The sequence below is a fragment of the Phaseolus vulgaris genome, chromosome 3 (genome assembly GCF_000499845.2).
Source record: "Phaseolus vulgaris cultivar G19833 chromosome 3, P. vulgaris v2.0, whole genome shotgun sequence".
NCBI lineage: Eukaryota > Viridiplantae > Streptophyta > Magnoliopsida > Fabales > Fabaceae > Phaseolus > Phaseolus vulgaris.
The window spans coordinates 41,771,742-41,793,775 of NC_023757.2; the positions used below are offsets into that span (position 1 = coordinate 41,771,742).

A 22,034-nucleotide genomic window follows, 5' to 3' on the forward strand; every position below is an offset into this window, starting at 1 on the left:
AGATAAGTAAAAAACAAATATTTTAAAGAGATTAAATTTTTAGCTAAATAAAGTACTAGTTGATTTTATACTTAATAGCTTTAAAGTAATAAATTATTTATTCTCCATTTAACTTAAATTTTCTCACCCATACCAGAACAAATTGAGATCAATTTATATTATCTAATTACCATTACCAGATTTGGTTTCTAAGTAAGTAAGACTGAAAAAAAATTACAATTATTCAACTTTATATTACTTTAAGTTTATCTTAATATATTTATCTCAAATTTCAATCCATATTTTTGGATTTGGAATAGATATAGATTAGATGATTTTATGGATTTTAAAAATCTAAACTCAAAGTAAAGTTGGGTTAAACACTATAAGAAAATCATTAAATAAAAATTAAATTTAGAGACTAAAAATAATTAGTCACTATATTGACTAGATTAGAGACAAAAAAATTCAAATTTAAAGAAGTTTATATTATTAATAAAAAAAATTAAAATAGTTTCTAAATCACTACAATAAAATATGGAATTACTTACCGATTATTATATACAGATAAAAATCTATATGTAAAGTGAATGTTACATACAAATATTTATATACGAACTTTATTTAATATTTAAATAGACATGACATACAGATTTTTTCGTATGTAAAAGGTAATTACATACGGCTATCATCTATATGTAACTTTGACGTCTTGAAGCAGAAATAATTACATACAAATATAATCCGTATGTAAAATATTTAAAATTTAATTTAAAAAATAGAAATTATTACATACGGATATAATTCATATGTAAAGCATTTAAAAATTTAATTAAAAAATTGTTACATACGAATATAATTTGTATGTTACTTATTTTAAATTTAATTAAAAAATAATAAAAAAGTGTTACATACGAATATAATTCGTATGTAATGTATTAAAAATTTATTTTAAAAAAATTGATCTGCATGTAACTTATTTCAAATTTAATTAAAAAATATCAAAAAGTAATTAAAAAAATTATTATATACAGATAAAATTTGTATGTAACTTATTTTAAATTTAATTAAAAAATAACAAAAAGTGTCACATACGGATTGCGTATGTAATTTATTTAAAATTTAATTAAAAAATATAATTTGTGAGTGATGTGATAGTTGGTAAATAATTTATAAATTATTTTAAAGATATAAAATAGATTTACAAATTTATCCTTATTATTAAAAAATATTTGAATAATAAATTATGATATATATATATATATATATTTAGTTTGAATTAATTAAATTTTTTTAATATATAATATTCATAATTACTTGTATTTTTATAAAAAAAACGAAAAATATAATAGAAAATATTATTGTGTTAAATATAAATAAATTGATTAACTATATTAAAATTTATGAAAATAATATTTATTATTATATACATTTTGTTATTTTATATGAGAATGTTTAGAGTTTATATTATAATTTTATTTTATTATTTTCATTATTTATAATTATATATTATTATTATTATTAATATAATTATATATTTTTAAAATTATCAAATAAATTTATGTAATATTTAATTTTTTATTTTATAATAAAATGTGGGATACTTTATGGTGTTTTTGCTAAGATCAAGTCTAGTGCATCTCAGAAAATAAGAAAAATAAATATTTAAAGTCCTGTAAATTTAATGCATGTTTTTTATTACTAATTATAATACCTAAAGACGATTTTGATTATTAAATTATTTTTTAAGTCTAGTTTATTTTTAAAGTTCAAAGATTAACTTCTTCTTAAGTAGTATAAGATGACGTCATTTTATACTCGAGCTAAATCAAAATAATTATTTACTCGTAATATGATCAATATTATTTGTTTACATGTGATATTTTTTAAAAATAACATTTTACTTAATTTTTCTATATATTTTTGTATCATATGTCATAAAATAAATATTTAAAATCTTGTATATTTAATGCATAAAAAATATTCTTTATTATTAATGATAATACCTAAAGATGATTTTGATTATTAAGTGATAATCCTATTAATGTATTTAATAATATTAATAATATTTAATAATATTAACAATATTAATAAAATTATTAATATAATTTATATTATTAATAATAATTATAATAAACATATTGGTTTTGGATTAAACTAAGCCTAAACATACTGGTTTTTGTTAGGTCAAGATCAAGTTGGAAATTAAAATAAATATAAATATATTTTATTAAATCTAAATGTTATATCTATTATTATTCCTAACTTTTTGTCCTAGAATATTGGTTCTAATTTTTTTATATTAATGTTTATTTTCATTTTGGTACGGTGTGTTTACTTGGTTTGGAATATCTTTTGTGTCTCATTGTTAAACTTTCATTAGTTTAGGATGTGTAATGTTTCTGTCACGGTGAATGAAGTTCGAGAAACCGTGTATTACAGTAGTTAGTTAAGTTTAGAAGCACACAAACAACGTTATTTTTTAAATTAATGTTAAGGTAATTTTTATATATAAATTAATCTTTCATTATTTTTTTATCTTTTATTTTAAAATATAAAGTATAATTTTCATGGAAGAATTTTTTTCTAATTAGAAAAGACAAAAAAAAATTATTAAACAATTTATTATTATTTTTTTACATATTATTTTCTACTTTTCAATTTTTTTCACTCATCCAAATTAAAAAATACAAATACATAAATACGAGAAGATATTTGTTTGGGCTAGTCATTAATAAGATTAGTAAATAGCCTAGTCTTACTGAATTAGCATATGCACATAGAGACAGTAAATGTGACAGAAAGGGGCCCAAAGACATGTGTAACGGGCTGAATTGGGCAATGGAAAAAGATTAGATTTAAAAGCAGATCCATAATGGTGCCCACCCCACCATCCATCCCTCACATGATGTGTGTCAGTTCAGTACCTTCCGTACTCTCCTATTCTGTCACACCTTTTTCCCAACCCTACCTCTTTCATCTTTTTCTTTCACATACTAAATAACAAAATTTTTGCTTTTTTAATTAAGTGTTACTTATATTTTAAACACTAATTAACATCAAATAAACTATAACCACAAGAAAATACCAAAGGAGAAAAACAGAGTTTCTTCAATAATTTCAATCAGTATTCAAAATCATTGTAAAACAATTTTTATATATACCACGATTATAACATTAATGGTGTATTTGGATTCACGAAGACATTTAAGGAAGTTAATTTGAAATAAAAAGTATGAAAAAAACGAGGTTAATTGGATTTAATTATTTTAGACTGCATTTGTTAAAAAAGAAATTAAAATTTGTGAATATGTTATGGTCATAGAAAAAAATTGATTTTTTTAAAATGTGTAAAATATAAGTTAGTAAAAATTATGAATGGGGCTATACCATTAATGTAGGATAGTGTTTTAAGTACATGCCTTTGTCCTTTCTCTTTAAAAAAAAATACATATACATGGTTTCTTAAAATGGGTATATATACATTCTTTCAACAACATATACATGTACATTGTTTCTTAAAAAGGGCTTTCAACAACTTTGAGATGGAGAAATGTGATTAATGAAGGGTTTAACAGATGTAGTTTTGGATTCGTATTATGGAGTTTTTAAGATGTAGTATTGTATAAAGTAGAAAAAAAGAGGGAGCTACTTAGGTTCTGTTTGGAGCATTATTGAAATCACGTTACATCCAACCATTAATGCTTCCTCACCCTATCTCTTCAACGCGACATGCTTAGGCTGGCACCCTAATCTTTCTGTCCTTTCTGTCCTTATATTACCAAACCTATCACTCAAACTCTTACATAAATATTTTCTTCTATCATTTTTTTTCGTCATAAATTTATTTCAACAAAAATCTATAAATGAAACTATCTCATCATTAATTATCAGAGCAAATCTATTTACGGTTCAGACTCAGAATTCGGTTCGCAAAATGTGAAATTACTTTCATCAATATCCAAAAATTATCAAAATTTAAATTTAAAAGAAATTAAAGAAAAACCTTACTCAGATTTATTCTCGTATATTCAATGTAGTTTCTTATTTAGAGGTTGAAGTTAAGTACATTTTATATATATATATATAATTTTTATTTTTTTATTATCTGAAAGATAAAATTGTGATATAATTTCAAACTTCAAAATAAAATAAATAATACATGATAATTAATTCTAACGATATCATCTTTATTTACTGACATATGATAATATTTTCTTTATGTGAATTTTTTTAAATGGGTTTATTGTGAAATTTTTTTATTTTCTTTATCAGAACTATTACATACATCTTCTTCTGCTATTTTACTAATATTAATTCAAAATTTATATTGAACATCATAGTATTACACTCTTTCTTTGTTTTTATATATTATGAAAAGTATTTTTGTAATTTTTATGTGTGAGATTAATCTTTGAAATAATGCAGGAGACCATTTTACCTATGGACCACATGTATTCTTTTTTGTTTATAGAAAAGATTCTCTAGGTCATATTTAATAATTACATGAAAAATGACTCGAATTCAAGAGTGTTGTCAAATTAAAAACCATCTTGTATGATTATTACTATTGATCCACATATTCAATAATGTATTAGAAAACATCTTTAGAACATATTCAAATATTATAAGAGTTTAAATTTTTATCACATAATTAATAAGATTTTTTTTATGTTTTTATTCAATAAAATATAATTTAAGTATAAATTTCAAACTAATCATTACAAAATTAACTTTTACGACACATAACTAGGCTGATTAAATAATAATGTTGCACATTTAAATTAAAATAAGGCATAATTTTAGATATGTTATATTTTATATTTCGGATATTATAAATGTTTTTCTCAAAATAAATTTATATATATATATTTTGGAGTGTATATTGAAATAATCATTCATAATTTTAAAATACTCATATATAAAAAAAATCATGAAATGTGTAAATGTGAGTGTTTGAGTTATTATCATATGTACATAAATATGAATATTTGTGTGTATGTGTCACTCTAGAGACAAATAGAGGATATCTAATGTTTTGTTTGGATGACTCAATTTATTATTGATGTGGATTGCAGTCAATATCAAGAGTAAATTGACTCATCCAAACAAATACCTTTAGGTGTGTTAAAAAAGATTATAAAAATTCAGAGAGACTTCCTTTGAGATTGGGGTCTGAGGGGAGGAAGATTGTTTGGGCTTGGGGAAAATGTGTGATTCTCGTGATGTTGGAGGACTTGGTATTATTGATATTAAGGTCTTTACACGACCTTGTTGGAAAAATGGATTTGACAGCTGGGTTAGACTAAGGTGGTTTATGAAAGGAGATTCTAAAGTTTAAGTATGAATGTTGGAGATCTCTGAAACACCCTAAGATGAACAACTGTGAATCTCTCTGGTTGAGGGACTTGAAGGAGATTTGGAAGTTGAAAGAGTGGGGTAGGAGTTTTGAAGATTGCTTTAAGTGGGAAGTTAGTAGCGGGAATGATATTTCTTTCTGAGAAGACAAGTGGGTGGGTAATGTTACTCTGAAGAGTAAATTTTCGAGGCTTTATTCCCTTAGTGTTGACAAAGATATTCCATTGAATCTTCGTGGGGATCGGAGTAACAATGTTTGGAGGTGGAATTTAATTTGGAGAAGTGGCCTCTTTGAGTGGGAGAAGCTTCAAGTGTGTCAACTTCTTGAGGTAATGCAAGGTTCAAGCTCGGTTTCGACTTTTGGTGACCGATGAACTTGGCAAAGTGGTGAGTCTCTTAAGGCGATGTTGTGGTTGATAGTATTGTTTGTTGCTTTTGTGGGACAAAAGAGGAGTCTAATAACCACTTTTTTTTTATGTATATCTTCTTGGCTTGTTTGGAATCTTTGCTTAGGGTGGTTAGGGTTGGTGTCGATTGCTCTCCAAGATTCTTACTCACATCTCCTATAGTTTAATATTTGTAATGCATCTAAATCTGTTAATTTAGTTCTAGGAAGTGTGTGGGTTATGGTGGTAAGGGAAATTTGGTGCCATAGGAATAAGGTCATTTTCAAAGGTGGTGTGGTGGATCACTCTGAAATTTTCTCTTTGGCTCAATTGAAGATTTGGTTTTGGGTCACTTCTAAAGTTTCCTCTACTTGCTTCTCATTTTCAGATTGATGTTTTGACCCCCTGGTGTGTATATTCGATTTAGTTTGTTAGTTAGTTTTTGGTTGGTGGGGTGTTGTTGCCAGGGTGTTTTTTGTTCGAATGTATGAGTGTTCTTTGGTTGTTATTTCTGTATGTTGTTGGTTTTGAGGCAATCGGTCTTTGCTTTTAAGCTTTGGTGCTTCCCTTTTGTTTGGTGTTTGCTTTGGATATTTCGATTTAGGTGGCTTCTCCTGGTGTTCTGGGATTAGTTGTTAGGTGTTAGTTTCTTTACGGTTCTGGGTTTTTTGGACGTGACATTTGTTTCTTGTGGTTTGTATAAGAGTTGATCGCCCCCCTGAAGTGATCCCTATTTATTTATTCTTTTCTGCTGATAAAAAAAACTCTTGATGTGGATTTGAGAGTTGAGAAAGGTTGGGCACTATTCATGTTTGGTTGGATAGATTGACACTAATTTGGGAGGAAAGAAAATGAGAGATGGAGTGAAAGATGACCCCTCCTAAACTGTGAAGAAATGCATGCCTCTGGATCTTCACGTACATGATATTTCTCATCCAAGTTGTCATGGTGCATAATACTTCCATAATCGATTATGAAGCCCTTAATAATCGATTACCAAGCTTTCCATAATCGGTTATGGTTTAAATAATATTTTTTTTAAAAGAGCATAAGGTTACACTATATAATAGTTGGATGTTTGGATTTGAAAGGTGGCAATAGGGTGCATGAAAAACTGGTAAAAAGCAACATTCCAACCCAATTCATCACACACAAAGAATATACACATTACTAAAGTACTTTCTACACCTCTGAGTAACAATTTGCTTTAAGGTTTTGTTTCACAATGTTTGCCTCTTCTCTTATGGTCAACATTATCTTATAGATAATCAACCTTTCATACACTTTCATGCACCTCTATTTTTCATAGGGACTCATTGTTGTTTAACCAATATAATCCTCAACACTAGTATAACTAATACGCATATACATTATGTTGATTATGTTGTTTTCTTATACTTATGTTAGTACCACAATATCCATGCACCCGTTGTCGCTACTGATTTTTTGGAAAAAAACCAATATTTACATGTTGTCGAAATTCCCATAACCGATTATGCTTGGAAGCTTAATCCATTATGGTTAGATCCATACTTGATTAGGGTGTACATCATAATTGATTATGGACTTAACCATGATCGATTAAACCTTCAAACATAATCAATTATGGATTTCTGGGAGACATATTAATTTTGTTGTTAGCCACATTGACTTATTAAAAAAATATTTTCTTAATAATTATTTATAAAATACCTAAATTTATAAAATAATTAAAACTTAATTAATTCATAATAATAATATTATTTTTATTACAATAATGACGATGATGATGAGGTGAAATATATCTCGAATCTTTGTTAATGAAAAAAGTTCAATAAATCATCTTAAATACCTTCAACCTTTTGATGAATTCGCTTAAAACTTTTCATAAAGTTATGGTCGGTTTTTTTAGAAGTAAATAGAAGTACAAGTTTTTATGAAATTGAGAATAACATTCGTTTTTTTATCGAATGGCAAAATAACCTTATTAATAAAATATACAGTCGTCAAGATATCGTTACCATCTTGTTAAGACATCCTATATTAATGCATCCTCATATTAATTACTCAATAGATGCATATTAAATTTAACTTAATGCTTATTTGAGTAAATTAATTGAATATGAACTCAATTAAGTTGGGTGTAATAATTTTTTCAGTCTGCAGTAAATCATCATTTAAAGATGGTGCGTATAGAATTACAACTTATATAAAATTTTAGTCTGCAATCGAACAATGATAAATCAAAACATATTGAAGACCATTAGCTATACTTAAAAAACAACTCAAACATGGGACAAAATATAGAAAACATAGTAAAATAGAATTATTTTTCTTCGATTCTTTAATCTCTTCTAGATCATCTTCAAAACATCACTGAATATGTAGAGAGTGAATTATATAATTACCATGTTCATATTAATCCATACCACAATATTTTGTTATCTCCCCCACAAAGTGTAATTAACATAATTATATCTAATTGCATTAATTCCTTTGCAAATTATTTAAATTAAGGTGACTTATACTCGAATTTAGGGTTATGAGCAGGAAAAGGAATCACATAATTTGATTGGAGGAAGAATATCCACAAAAAGGAATTGCTTTCCGTAAGTGGAATCCTTGGCGTACCTTCCTCATCAAATTAACATTCTACTCCACTTTATCATACTTTACACCTTTTTCATTCACCTTTGCTCAAAATCAAGAAAAAGAAAAAGAACAAAGTGTCATCAACTTTACCAAAGGAAAATACCGTTGATTTTCGTGTCTTACGTATAACTATAGTTAGAACAAGAAAAGTTCACAAGTTGTGACATATTTTGATATTTAATTATTGTTGTTATATATACTTTTCACGAGTTAATCTGTTTTATGACTTATATTTCTGGTTGTGGCACTGCCTTAGATTACATCGACGCATTACACACCAAAACGACAAAATAAAAGGCAGATGATGAAACAAAAGGTGAAAGTGAAAGATGTCAAAATATTATATGGTAGGTTGTTCATCTCATTTTAATTAGAGATCTCATTAATTATTGTATAAGTATAAATAATCTTTATTTTATAAATTAATTTTTACAGAAATTATTATAAAGTGAATTTTAAGTCTAACTCAAATCTATAAAACCAGTTCATGAGGTGAGTTTGCACCCACTTATATACAATGAATTGTCCTCATATTTAGTCGATGTGAGATCTCCAACACATCCTTTCACGCTGAGAGTGACAACTCGTGCGTGAGATAACATATTATGGGTGATCCGATAGCAGGTTGCCTGATAAACCTAACAAACACTCACTAGGATAGACTCGAAATGGCTCTGATACCATATTACGAAGTGGACTTTAAGTCTAATTCAACCCCATAAAACCGACTCATGAGATGAGGTTTGCACCTACCTATATACAATGAATTGTTCTCATCTTTAATCTCCAACAGAGATAAATTAAATTTAAATTATTTATAATATTAAAATTCATCAAGATTTATTAATCTTATCGTGTTACTCACTACCACTACGTAAGTGTAAGAGAATATACTTAAAAATGGTATATTAATTAAAAATATAATTAATTTAACGTATATAAGTATAGATAATTTCATTTTATAAATTAATGTTGTAAAAATAAAATAAATTTAAATCTATTTTCTAATACCATACAAAAAATAATCAATAATGAAGTTAGTGACTAGCTATCACTTCCATGCATGGTTTGAGATTTGATTGAGCAAATTTGTAGGCATCCAAACTTTGACTACTAGCTAGCTTTATCATGTTTGAAAAGTGAGTGAAGTGATAAGCATTATAGTTTTCATTCACTCTTATATTGACATTTTCACTATTTGAATCGCAAAAGTAAAATTGTAAGTACATGCCCCGATGTTGACTTTTATAATAATTATCTTAAAGTTATATTAAAAATATTACGTTCACTGATTATTATTTCATTTTTACATATAAATTTTACTATTATCTTTCATCTTTCACATATAACTTTATCTTATAAATTCATAAGAAATGAGTCATTTATTGATTTAAGTGGAATTAAATATTTGAATTTTAATTACTAAATGAAAAGATGTGGTGGTGATTAACTTGAAGCATGAGAATCTTAGGTTTTGTTTGAGTTACCCTTGGGGTGCTTTCAACGTAAGAGAATAGTATTTATGTAGGGTTCAACCACTTATCTATATGTAATGAATTTGGGGAGGGAAGTGGTTGTGAGCAATTCAGTAGCTGAAGTGGTGAGTTATAACCCAAGGTCCACTACTTTAACTCACTATAACATGTTGCTATTCTTAATTTATGTTGCATGCTTACATTAACAATATTAGGTATCATATTTCCCATATATAATTTATTTTTAAAACCAATTTCCATATATATTATTTTAAATATATGAACTAAAATATATTGATTGGAAAGTAAATCATAGTCAACTAACAATTTATAAAAAATAAAAAATAAAAATATCATGATAACAATAGCAGTGAATGCTAACCAAAACCGTAAAGAATTAAACAAATAAAATAAATATTTTCTGACTCATCTCCTGGCAAAAAAAAAACTTAGAAAAGCACGTTAAAGACAAATTTTTCTTATACTCCATCAATTTTGAAAAAAAAAATTATCCCTCTTAAAAATGATTTTCAAATTATTTTTTATGAAATGTTTTCAGAACATACATGAAATTCATAAAATATATTCTTGAAAAAAAAATCTAAAACTAAACTTTTGGAATAAATTTTTCATAATGTATTATATACGTTTCAAAATATGTTTTTTGGAATAATTTTTTTAGAGTATTTTCCTGAAAGAACTTTTCAGAATGATGGCAGATTAGATGAAACATTTTGATCATTTTATCAAATTGATGAGGTAGAGGGAGAAATTTCACTAGGTGCATGGAGAAACACCCTAAAAATACAGAAGAAGCACTATCTTTAAATATGGACCTTTTGGGCTTACTTCAGTGGGCTTATTCTTCCAACATCTTGGACCATGAGTCCAAGACGTAATGTTTTATGCAAACAACCGTTTGGACATTTCTACTACCTCAGCCTCCGTATTTTCATCTGCACCCTCTTAAATATTTAAATTTCTATTTTATCATTCTCAAATTGTGTTGTGTTATTCAGAAGTTAAAAGTCTTTTAAATTGTACACTACGATAGTCTTGTTTTAAAGAAAAGAATGATTTTCAAGCTATATAATTCGAAAACCAAAAATAATTTTTACAAGATAAAATGGAAGATTTCATAATTATAAGGTGCAGAATGAAATATAAAAAAGTGGAGAAATAAATGTTCCAATCATTTTCTTTATCTCAGTGATAAAAAAAATTAAAAAAAATATCTTTATCTGAAGGAAAGTTTTGAAAGCCCCCTGTCCAAACAGTAATGGCCGATTTAAAATTAAACTCGTTAAATAAATATCTATTCATGTAATGCAAGCATAACTTATTTGGAAAAGAAAAGTTTAAATCTAACTATTAAAACAACCTTTTCTCTGTTTACGCATGTAAGAAATCTTTCGGTATGGAAAATGATAGTTTGACAACTTAAGTTGTATATAATTTTTATGTCATAGGTTTAAAAATAAATATATATAATAAAAAGTAAATTTGTAATTAAATATAAAAAATATTAAAATAATAATATTAAGAGTTGTAATGTGATTATATAAAAAAATTGAGATTGTGTATATGTATCATATTGAAAAATTATGTGTCTTTATGGTATTATAAGATTTGTTTAAACTTTTTAGAAATCATTTAACATATTTTAAGTCTTTTATAACATTCTTTATCATATTGCAAATGCATTAAACTTTACAAAACTTTACAAACACAATTGAGTATAGGTACGAAGATCTCCATTTTTTTTCATGATATCTTCATATCAGTAAAATATTTTGAAACATTCCTTTTACTTTGTTTCTTTCACTGAATGTATCTCCTAAATATATTTGATATTCTAAAGTAATCCTCTTTGAATTTTTTTTATTTAAGATCTTTCCACAAATCTTTTATTGATAATGTCTATCACACTTTGCACAATTTGATAATATATGATGTGAATGATCCAAGACCACGTCATAATATTGTATATCTTTCTAGAATCATATAAAGAATCATCACTACTAGACATCACTTCAGTGTCATCAACAAATTTTAATTTATTTTTTTGAAAAAAAGAACACGCCTAATAACACAACTTCATGAATGGTAATTGTCTTTCATTAAACTGAGAATTGATTAGCATCGTAATATAAATTTAGGGGAGGATTTTGTGTATCATCCATGCTACAAAAGAAAAAATGTAGGCACCAAAACACTGAAAAAAAAAACGAGTAGAAAGAAAACAAGAATGTCTAATATAAAAAAAAATAAAAATATATATATATATATATATATATATATATATATATATATGTTGTGCTGAGCGTCTAATATCAAAGAATGTCCAATATGCTCTGCTACCATCTGCTACCATATTACATGGTATGATGCATGAATGTTGCTAAACTATTCGAACCTAGGTTGTATTCACATGAAAAACTGTGGAACCCACGACCTGCAAAAAGAAGGAAAAGTTCTTATATTGTATGCATGCAAAAACTTGTAGAAAAGCATGCTCTTAAGTTTATATAAAGTGATAATAGATAAAAAAAAAACGAAAACCATAAAACCTCCAACAGACTTTCGATTTCATATTTGGTTGATTTTAAATTAAAAGTCATTGATATTTAAGTAGTTATCACGTTTGAGTTGAAAAACCTTTCCTGTGTGTTTATATTTTTTTTATTTGTAGGTCGTGGCCCGCTGGCCCGCAAGGTGGTTGTCACGGGCCTGTAAAAGCTTATCCATTTGTTTATGTTGCGGTACTGTTTGCTCCTAAACAAAAAAAAAGAAAAAGCATCCTTCATGTCAAATCTAGATAACCTACAAAATTTATCATTTGATTGTTTTAAAAGAACACGACTAAGTGATAATGGTGTAAAACTGTGCAATCATCCCCTCCTCTCCCCTGATGCAAACTGAGCCTAAAACTTATGTGGATTGGTTATCCATCATGTTCAAAGACTGAAGTGAATAAAAAAAGTACATGAATAAAAAAAATTATTTGAATTTATTAAAATGCATCGCAGTTTTATATACATAAAAATTAAGCAATTCAAAAAAGAAAAAGAAAAACTGAGCATAAGATATCTATATTTTTGTAGGACAAATTTGAAATAGGCACTTCACATTCCCAGAAGTTCACAGCGCCAACGTGACAAACCCCAACACAAAATAAGTTAGACATATGACATTTACCAATGAAATTATGGAACTCGAACAGGACAAAGATATACAAAGAATATGTGATGTGACATTTTGAGGACAGCAACTCCTGCTGACAATCTATCAAACAGCTTTACTACGCAGCCCTCCAACGCATGCTTCAAGCTACACCCAATCCAACTGAAAAACGCTCCAACACAAAACTCCCTTGCTTTCAAGGAGAGATTACAGAAACCATGCTTTCAAGCATAGTAAGTAGAAATTAACTGAGTGAGCACTAAGGTTACAGAAAGAAATAATTCCTTGCTCAAACCACTACAGCTTGACCACTAATACCGTCTTGAAGCTGAAGTGACCCATCCTTCATCAAATTTATGCTCAAGCTCTTGAATCTCTCTCTTGAATACTGTCTAGACGCTTTTCTCCAATCAGTTCCAGTTTTCATCATGGCCACAAACTCTTCATAACTGATGCGACCATCCTGTGTAAACACAAAATTAGAAATGTGGGACTACAGGATGTAACATGATTATTCTCACCTGAGTAATTACGAGAGAAGCAGGCTTATGTGTTTTTCTTTAAATTGCATTGGCAGTGTTTCTAAGAAAAAAATAGTTATGGCATGAGTGTGAAACCTTATCAGTGTCAACTTCACGCATGATGTCATTCACTACAGCAGTGTCATTTTCTCCCGACTCATCTACTAATGCTGTCTCTAGCTCCTCAAACTCAATATAGCCACTCCCGTCTTTGTCAAAAAACATGAATGCTTTTCGGAAATATTCATCATTCTCCATTCTTTGCAAGTGAATTGTCACGGCCACGAACTCTCCATAGTCAAGTACTCCATTCCCATCAACATCGGCCTAAGCAATGGATAGCAAAGAAAACATCCTTGAATCACAAATTATTATTGCAAATCTACATTCAATTCACAATCCGGGCTTAGGGTATGAATGGCCAGTCAATTTAAATTTAGTCTATCCTCTTAGATGGATCAAGCTCAATTCAAATGAAATATTGGAGTAATATGAAGCAGTTAAGTCAATAAAAGTAAGAGGTTATATCAGCTTTAGAGCAAATTAAGGAGTGTCTGATATTCTCTCTCATTAAACCATTTTCCTCAAGCTAAGGCTTCAGAAACAAACAATCTTAACATCCAAATTGAAAGAGCCTCTCATCAATTTTTGAATAGCGAAATACTACCACAATAATCCATCGTAATGACAATTTATATTAAGAAATTACAATATAGATGGTATACACGAAAGCCTACCACATCCATCAGCATCTTAATCTCGGGCTCATCCAATTGTGAACCAACCTTCCTCAACCCAGCCTTCAGTTCCTCGTATGTTACCTTACCATCTTTATCAGTATCCATCAATGTAAACATGTCTTTGATGATTTCTACCTCTTCAACAGATAAGTGCTCTGCAATTACCTGCAGCGTTTGTTCAAAGAAACACAAATCACCACCATTCCAACTTCCTCATACTTCCAATACATATTGAACTTGAGTTAACAATTATGCACAGACTGAAATAGATGCTAACCCGAAGTGCTCTCTTTTTGAATCTATTCATGACAGAGAACTGCTTAAGCCTTGTCCTCACAATATCTCCTAACGGAACATTTGAAGCTTTCTTTGCATTTTGCAACCAGGGATGCTCTGCAAACATATTTGAGGACGGTAAACATTTAGCATCACTTTCCAAATAATTAGGCCATATGGGGCCTCCTGAGTCGTAAGGGTACAAATAAGCACCAAATTCTTATTTTCTTTTAGGAGAGGACAATGGAACAAAGGGTCCACAAGAGAATGAGAATACTCTTAGCAAACAAAAACAAAAGAACAACGTACATGGAAATTTTGAGCAGTCTAAACATTCCCATCTTGCTTCACAAACCATAAAGTACTTACCAAGCACCTCTTCAGCCGTCAAGCGCTTCTTAGGATCAGGCTCCAACATGTGGCGCACAAGGCTCTTAGCACTGTCCGAAATCTGAGGCCACGGTTCTCTCTTGAAGTCAATCACTCCCCTCAAAATCGCCAGAGCCACCCCTCGTTCGTCCTCTACACCAAATCAAACCAAACCAAAACATCTCACTAAAATTCAAACACCCCACCAGTCACCCAAACACAAACTCAACAACACATTAACAACCAACATTTATCGATGAGAAAAAAACAACACACACCTGCCCAAAACGGAGGAACCCCACACAACAAAATATAAAGAATCACCCCAGCACTCCACACATCCACTTCTGGCCCATAATTCCTCTTCAATACCTCTGGTGCCATATAGTAAGGACTCCCCACAATTTCGGAAAATCTCTCCCCTGTCCATTCATCGGAAAAAGAACATCAGCACACTTCACCGAACCCAGATAAAAAAATCAACCCACACACGTGAATCAACACTTATCCCAACTTAATTAGCAACATCGACTTCACATCTTAAACATGAAGCTGTTTTTAATGCTCAAAGCATTCATAACGGTCCTATCTGATTTGAGTAAAACGAAACAAATTCATTCACTCGCGTACCAGGTTTGAAAAACACGGAGAGACCGAAATCAATGGCTTTAAGTACAGAATTCTCCTTCTTATTCGCAAAGAGGAAATTCTCGGGCTTAAGGTCTCGATGCATGACGCCATTGGCGTGGCACATTCTGACGACCTCAGCAATGGTTCTGGCGACGTGCGCGGCCGCACGCTCGCTGTAGTGGCCACGTGCGACGATCCGGTCGAAGAGTTCGCCACCGGCACAGAGCTCCATGACGAGGTGAACGTTCTCATGGTCCTCGTAAGTGGCTTTGAGCTTGACGACGTTGGCGTGGTCCGGCAGCGTGGACATGATGGCCACCTCGCGGCGCACGTCCTCGACGTCGACGGCGGTCCTGAGCTTGCGCTTGGAGATGGACTTGCAGGCCAGCTCCTGCTTCGTCTCCCGGTCCGTGCACAGGTACGTTATCCCGAACTCACCCCGACCTAGCTCCCTACCTATCACGTACTTGTCCCCGATGAGGCTCCGCGACGTCACGTCCTTCAGCACGCGGATCGGAACGCCCGACCGGAGCGCCTCCTCCGCGTAAGGGTTGGGTTTCGTGTTCTTCTTCCTCACGCGGTTCGAGTGTGCCACGTCATCCCTCACGCACGCGTTGCAGTTCCCCATGTCACCGGCTGACGGAAACAGAGAAGAAGGTGGATAGATGATGATGATGGGGATGATGGTGAGTTGGAAGAAAAGTGGAGTTTTATTTCACTTGGAAGCTGTTTGACTGTGAAATGGCATTTATTGGTTTTGACAAAATTAAATCATTCTCTTAGTTGTTTTAAGGATTCCTTACCATTTTACATACAAATATGTGCCTCCCTACAATTATGGATAAACTGACTGTAGACGCCGCAGGTTGTCCTAAAACTGCTTTTCAGTATTCATTTCCTACTTTTTCAAACTTAACTTATCAATCCTCTCCAATTCCTACTTCAATTACTTCTCTCAAATTTAAATCAATTTGGAATCATGTTTTCTAATTGAGCTTAAAAATTGGAAGAAAAATGTTGGTGCGATTATTGTGGATCATTGCGTGGGGCAATGACACTTGGAAAATGTTTTATTTATTTATTTATTTTAATGTATAAAGTGTATGATGGGATGGGACCCATTCTTGCCTTTTGGCTGCTTGGGGCATCTGCGTTACTTTTTTTTTTTTAATTTTACATGCAAATTTATTAATCAATATTTTTATGATAAAATAGGATAAAAAGATAATTAGCTTATTTGATTTGCTTTGGTAACAAAATGTTTAATTACAAGTAACGTGGGTTGATGCAATCATATATACTTGGCACTACAATTCATATTAACCGTTGGATTGGTGTTGTTCTTGTTCATATCATTGCAAACATGTGAGCTTGAAGTTTACTTCAAAGATTCAGTGATATAATAACATTGCTACAGCTATCAATCAAAGTTAGCCACTAATTTTGTGACTTGGTCCTACTCTTTTCTTTCTCCTAACGTCACTATATCCTTTAGTGCAACCATTGAAAATCAATTTTGTATTAATTGTCACAAAACATCAATTGATTCTTCACTGATATTTGAACAAGACAATCAAATACTTCTAATTGATGTGTGTTCTTGACAAGGTCAATGTCTCAACGTTAATTAAATCCCAAAAGCTATGTTCTATTTACATTTTACATTTTACAAAAGCTATGTGATCCATGACTATGACCCACTTGGAGCAAAATAATATTCCTTCTGTGCCAAAGTCAACAAATTATGATGACTTACTTTCCCCTTTTCTATAGAAAAAAAGAGATAGAAAAAAAAGATATGATTAGCTTTTTTCTACATTGAAAGGTTATAAAGTGTTGGCTATTGGGTAATGGGCAATGTTTTTCTTCTCTCGAAAGTTATCCCTTTTAACCTTATCATTAAATTCTTAATATTCAACTCATACACAGTAAAAGCAAGTTCTTATTCTTTTTATGGTTTAACCGCTTAAGTAACTTCCTTTCCTGCATTTTTAAGTAATACGTCACATTCTTGGTCCACTTGAATAAGAAGAAATACAATAAAATAATAATAATGCATTTCTCTTGAAAAGTTCAATGAAAATTTTAATTTAACTCTTAAGAATAAAAATCATTTGTTTATTTTATCTTCAATTTAAACATTTTATTTTTTTAATTTCCTTTCTCCTGTAGCATGCAAAGTATTATAGTTTAACTATATGACAATTTTAAAGTACATTTCAGTCGCACTCGATTTGTCCAAAAAAAAGAAACACAGGGGACAAAGAGAATAGAAACAGAGGAAAGTAAAAAATAATCGAAATATAAAAGAAAATGTACTATTTTCAATGAAATCAAATAGGAAAAATTAGGTTTTTTTAATGTATTTAAATAAATAAAAGAAGTAACGTCTAAGCAAAGAATGAGAGACATAAAAGGGATAAAAATTAGAAAAACAAATGTAAATGTTCTTAAAAATAGGGTAAAAAGGGATAGGTAGAGAAAATTGTTCTGGTGAGTGAGAGGTGTGTTGGTTTTGATGTATTAAAAGAGTATTATGGTGTGAGAAAGTTTGAATGAAATGATTAGGTGTTACCTAACAAATGCAATGCACAATGAATAATGATGTAGAGAACCCATACTTTTAATCTATTCACTTCTACTTTTCCAGTTAGACCAAAAGTAGCCTAAAACCCCATCTTACACCATCATTGTGTTGGATCATAATATGCATTCAAAAAAATATTCTAATTTAGATCATTTGCTTATTTTAGATAAATATTGCAAATCAGAAAATTATATCATAGGCATTTATTTTAGGTTAGTGTGGTATCTGTTAACTTTCATGTAAAATTTCCCTACCATAAATTATAGTATCAGCCCATTATAGAAAAAAAAACATTGATAAGAAACACTCATGATTAAGTATGATTATTCGCATATTCTCTTATAAAGTCCAAGTTTTATTAGTGGTAAATTTTGTTATAATTTCGAAATAACATGAATTTTAGTTCAATTTATGAATATAGTTTAGGATTATTTTTTCTTAAACATTATTTCAAACATTTACTGTTAGATTTTTTTAATAAAATCATTATATAAGTTTCGTCCAAGAATAATAATTAGTTATTTTGAAGAATATTGAGAGAGAGAAGAAAAAAGAAAAAAAGGATATGTATTTACAAAATTGATGGAGGCGACTTTTATTTAATCGGAAATCGAAGTGATAAATTTTACCATAAATAGAACTGTGTTTAGAAACTTTGATGAATTAAAACAAATTTATTTCATGTTTACTTAGTATAACTCTCTGGTTTTTATTACACTCTTCTAGTTTCAATTGTTATTTTTAATTAAAATTTGATGATTAAACAGATATTCTAGTAACCCATGCAAAAGCTGTTTTGTAACACTGCTTACCACAAAATCAGAGAAAAAAAAAGTAAAAAGAATATGAGATGAAAAATCTAGAGCTGGAGCGAGGATAGAGTTTATAAAATAAAAAATAGCTAAAATTATAATTTATATATTAATTATAATTATAACTTTTTTATTCATTTTAAAATCGTTGAACATTAAAATTGAATTTTATGTTTTTTTAGCAAATATTAAATTAATTAAAAGAAATATTTTAGGATGATCAACCTTATACAAGTGTCAAAACAAACCACAATAAAAACATTCAAAAATATTTTCACAAACTAAAACACTTATAGAAACCAATGTTTTACAGATAAGCAACTCTTTATTTTTCAGTATTATAGAAAAAATAGAATAAAACATATTATACAACAAATATGCTATTTCCAGAACAAATACTTTAAACAGCTTTTTCACATATACACTCCAAAAAAGATTGGGTCTTATATTCCTCACATTGTATTTACTCAATAGTTCCTCTCCTTTTACTTCAATTTCATTTATGTTGTTATTCCTTTCAGTCTTTTTTATGTTTTTGAGAATAAGAGCTTGTTGAAATATTCCAAAAATAATATTTAGTGAAAATTAAGATCGTATTTGGTATCAAAGTCTACTCACTTATAAACAAATAATTAGATAATTAGAGTAACCCATTACTTACACTTTAATGTAATAAATAATCGTAGCTTTCATTTACTTCTCGCCTACAATATTTTCATCTGTAAAATTTGAAAACCAACCCTTTTCATATTTTCTTTCCTTAGTAGTTATGATACTCAATACACTTTACATCTTATTAATAATATTTTATGGGAAAACTTACTCTCAAACTTAACTATAAATAATCATTTTCACACTCAATATAACATTACAGTATATTCTAATTATAAACATATATAAAAACATACTCCTTACAATATTATATATATATATATATATAAGTAAATAAGTATATCATTCTAAAGATATAAAGTTGTTTCAACAGTATTTCTTGATAAAATAAATTAGTTTATTTACTTTTTTCACTTAAACGTTAGACCATAACAACATGTTGGTTGTTTAATACTTAGACACGCAAATGTTATTCAAGTAATATATTCATTGTTGAGTAACTAGATACCAAATAGTTTTTCTTGAGTTTTCATCTCTTAGCGAGTGACATATCCACATAAAGTGGTCATTATTACCTAATTCTAAAGGTGAAGAAAGAAGTTGAAAAAATGGGATAAGAAAGAAAAAAATATTGCAAAAAGAGGTGAGAAGTTATAGGTAGTTTTTGAATAGAGAAAAATATATTTTTTTCTTATATTTATTAAAAAGTAAATTTCAATTTTAATTCAATCTTATAAAATTAATTTATAAATTAAAATTTGTATTTACTTATATATTTTGAAATGTTGTTGTGAAATTTTTAATATGAATTAAGTTTCTCTTTAACTTACTTTCATCCTCTTTTTAAATCTAAAAAAGGAAAATATTTATTAAAAAGGCGTTATATAATTAGTTTCTTCAAATATAAAAACATCTAAAACTTATATATGTAAAGGTGCACAGTTACTACAGCAGACATAAAAAACAAGCTTGAACACATAATATTTCATACAAATTTTGCACCCAATTTTACTTCACTTTTACTTCACTTTACTCGTATGCTCTATTTGGATTGAGGAGGGGATTTGAAAGGAGGGGAGAGAGTGGATTTGTGAGGATTAGAAAGAATGTGTGAGGCTATGAGAGGTTGTTTAGATTGATGGATGATAGAGTGAATTTGTGAGGATAGTTTATTGTAAGTTTACAAATTTATTCTTATTATTAAAAAATATTTGAATAATTAATTATGATTTTTTTTGTGTAGGTTTGAATTAATTAATTTTTTTAATATATAATATTCATAATTACTTATATTTTATAATAGAAAAATAAAAAATATAATAGAAAATATTTTTGTGTTAAATTGAAATAAAATTATTAAATATATTAAAATTTAATGAAAATAATATTTATTATTATATTCATTTATTATTTTATATAACTATATATATTTTGTTAATATTATAATTTTTTTTATTTTCATTATTTATAATTGTATGTTGTTATTAATAGTATAATTAAATATTTTTTAAATTATAAATAAATTTATGTAATATTTAATTTTTATATTGTAATAAAATGCATATCCAAGGATATTTTGGTAAAATACAACCATCCTACATTAATCACACAAATCTCTTCATTTTGTGAAGAATGAAAAAAATTACTCACCATCTCCCCCATCCACTCCCCTACCCTCAAAACCCTTGAAACAAACACAAAAAAAACACTCTCTCCCCCTCCCTCCTCCCATGAAAACAAACACACCCTTATTGTCTTCATATTATTGATAAACCCCTCATCCAAATTGAAATATAATCTCCTAGTATATTTCCTTTCAAGTATAATTTAATCTTTCTCTCAAGTATTTTTTTCAAATATAATTTAAGGTATTTCTTTCTGTATTTTTACATTTTTTTTTTCTTTCACCACTACATTATTCGAAATACTCAAATTATTTTTGACAGATGTTTTTCAAAATTAAAAAAAAAACATTTTATAATATTCTTTTTGAAATTAAATTTTGTACTTTCAGAATAATAAATTTGAATTTAATAAAATGTGTTTCATAAAGTATCTATAGGAAATATTTCAGAAAAAAAAATCATAAATCATTTTTAAAAGAACAGTCTTTTCTAAAAAGAATGGAGTGTAGGAAGAAATTTGTTGGAGGTGAAGGAAGAAACACCCTATAATCTACTTTATATGCATAGGAGTCATTAATCAGTCCTTTTTTCTCCAATGCCCGTCCACAACTCCAATATTAATGTTTCCACTTTCATCACTCTTCCATCCTCTAGAATAAACTATTTTCATTCCTTATGTTTCAAAATCCAAACCAGAGTTCATTCAAAAAATAAAAGTCACTATCATTGTACACAATCATTAAAATTTTAAATATATATATATATATATATATCTACTTCAAATAAATTCATCTACAGTTAATAAAAAAACTTAAATCCTTACACTTTCAATACCTTTAATTTGAAAAAA

The 22,034-nt window shown here is 28.6% G+C and overlaps 1 protein-coding gene across 1 annotated transcript; it reads right to left on the reverse strand.

Moving 5' to 3' along the window:
- Nucleotides 1–12,905: 12,905 nt before the first annotated feature.
- LOC137807805 (calcium-dependent protein kinase 10-like) lies at nt 12,906–16,529 on the reverse strand. The gene is made up of 7 exons (XM_068608611.1): nt 15,549–16,529; nt 15,197–15,340; nt 14,919–15,071; nt 14,551–14,666; nt 14,271–14,438; nt 13,630–13,860; nt 12,906–13,475 (listed from the first exon to the last, which is right to left on the reverse strand). The coding sequence occupies exons 1-7, from the start codon at nt 16,174–16,176 to the stop codon at nt 13,302–13,304; spliced, it is 1,614 nt and encodes a 537-aa protein (XP_068464712.1). The 5' UTR covers nt 16,177–16,529; the 3' UTR covers nt 12,906–13,301.
- Between the last annotated feature and the right edge of the window lie 5,505 nt (nt 16,530–22,034).

Coding starts and splice junctions, on each gene's coding strand:
- LOC137807805 (XM_068608611.1), bottom strand. CDS start 16,176: ATGGGGAACTGCAACGCGTGCGTGAGGGATGACGTGGCACACTCGAAC. Junction 15,341..15,548: donor CTCCGTGTTTTTCAAACCTG/GTACGCGAGTGA, acceptor ATGAATGGACAG/GGGAGAGATTTTCCGAAATT. Junction 14,439..14,550: donor TCAAAAAGAGAGCACTTCGG/GTTAGCATCTAT, acceptor CAAACGCTGCAG/GTAATTGCAGAGCACTTATC.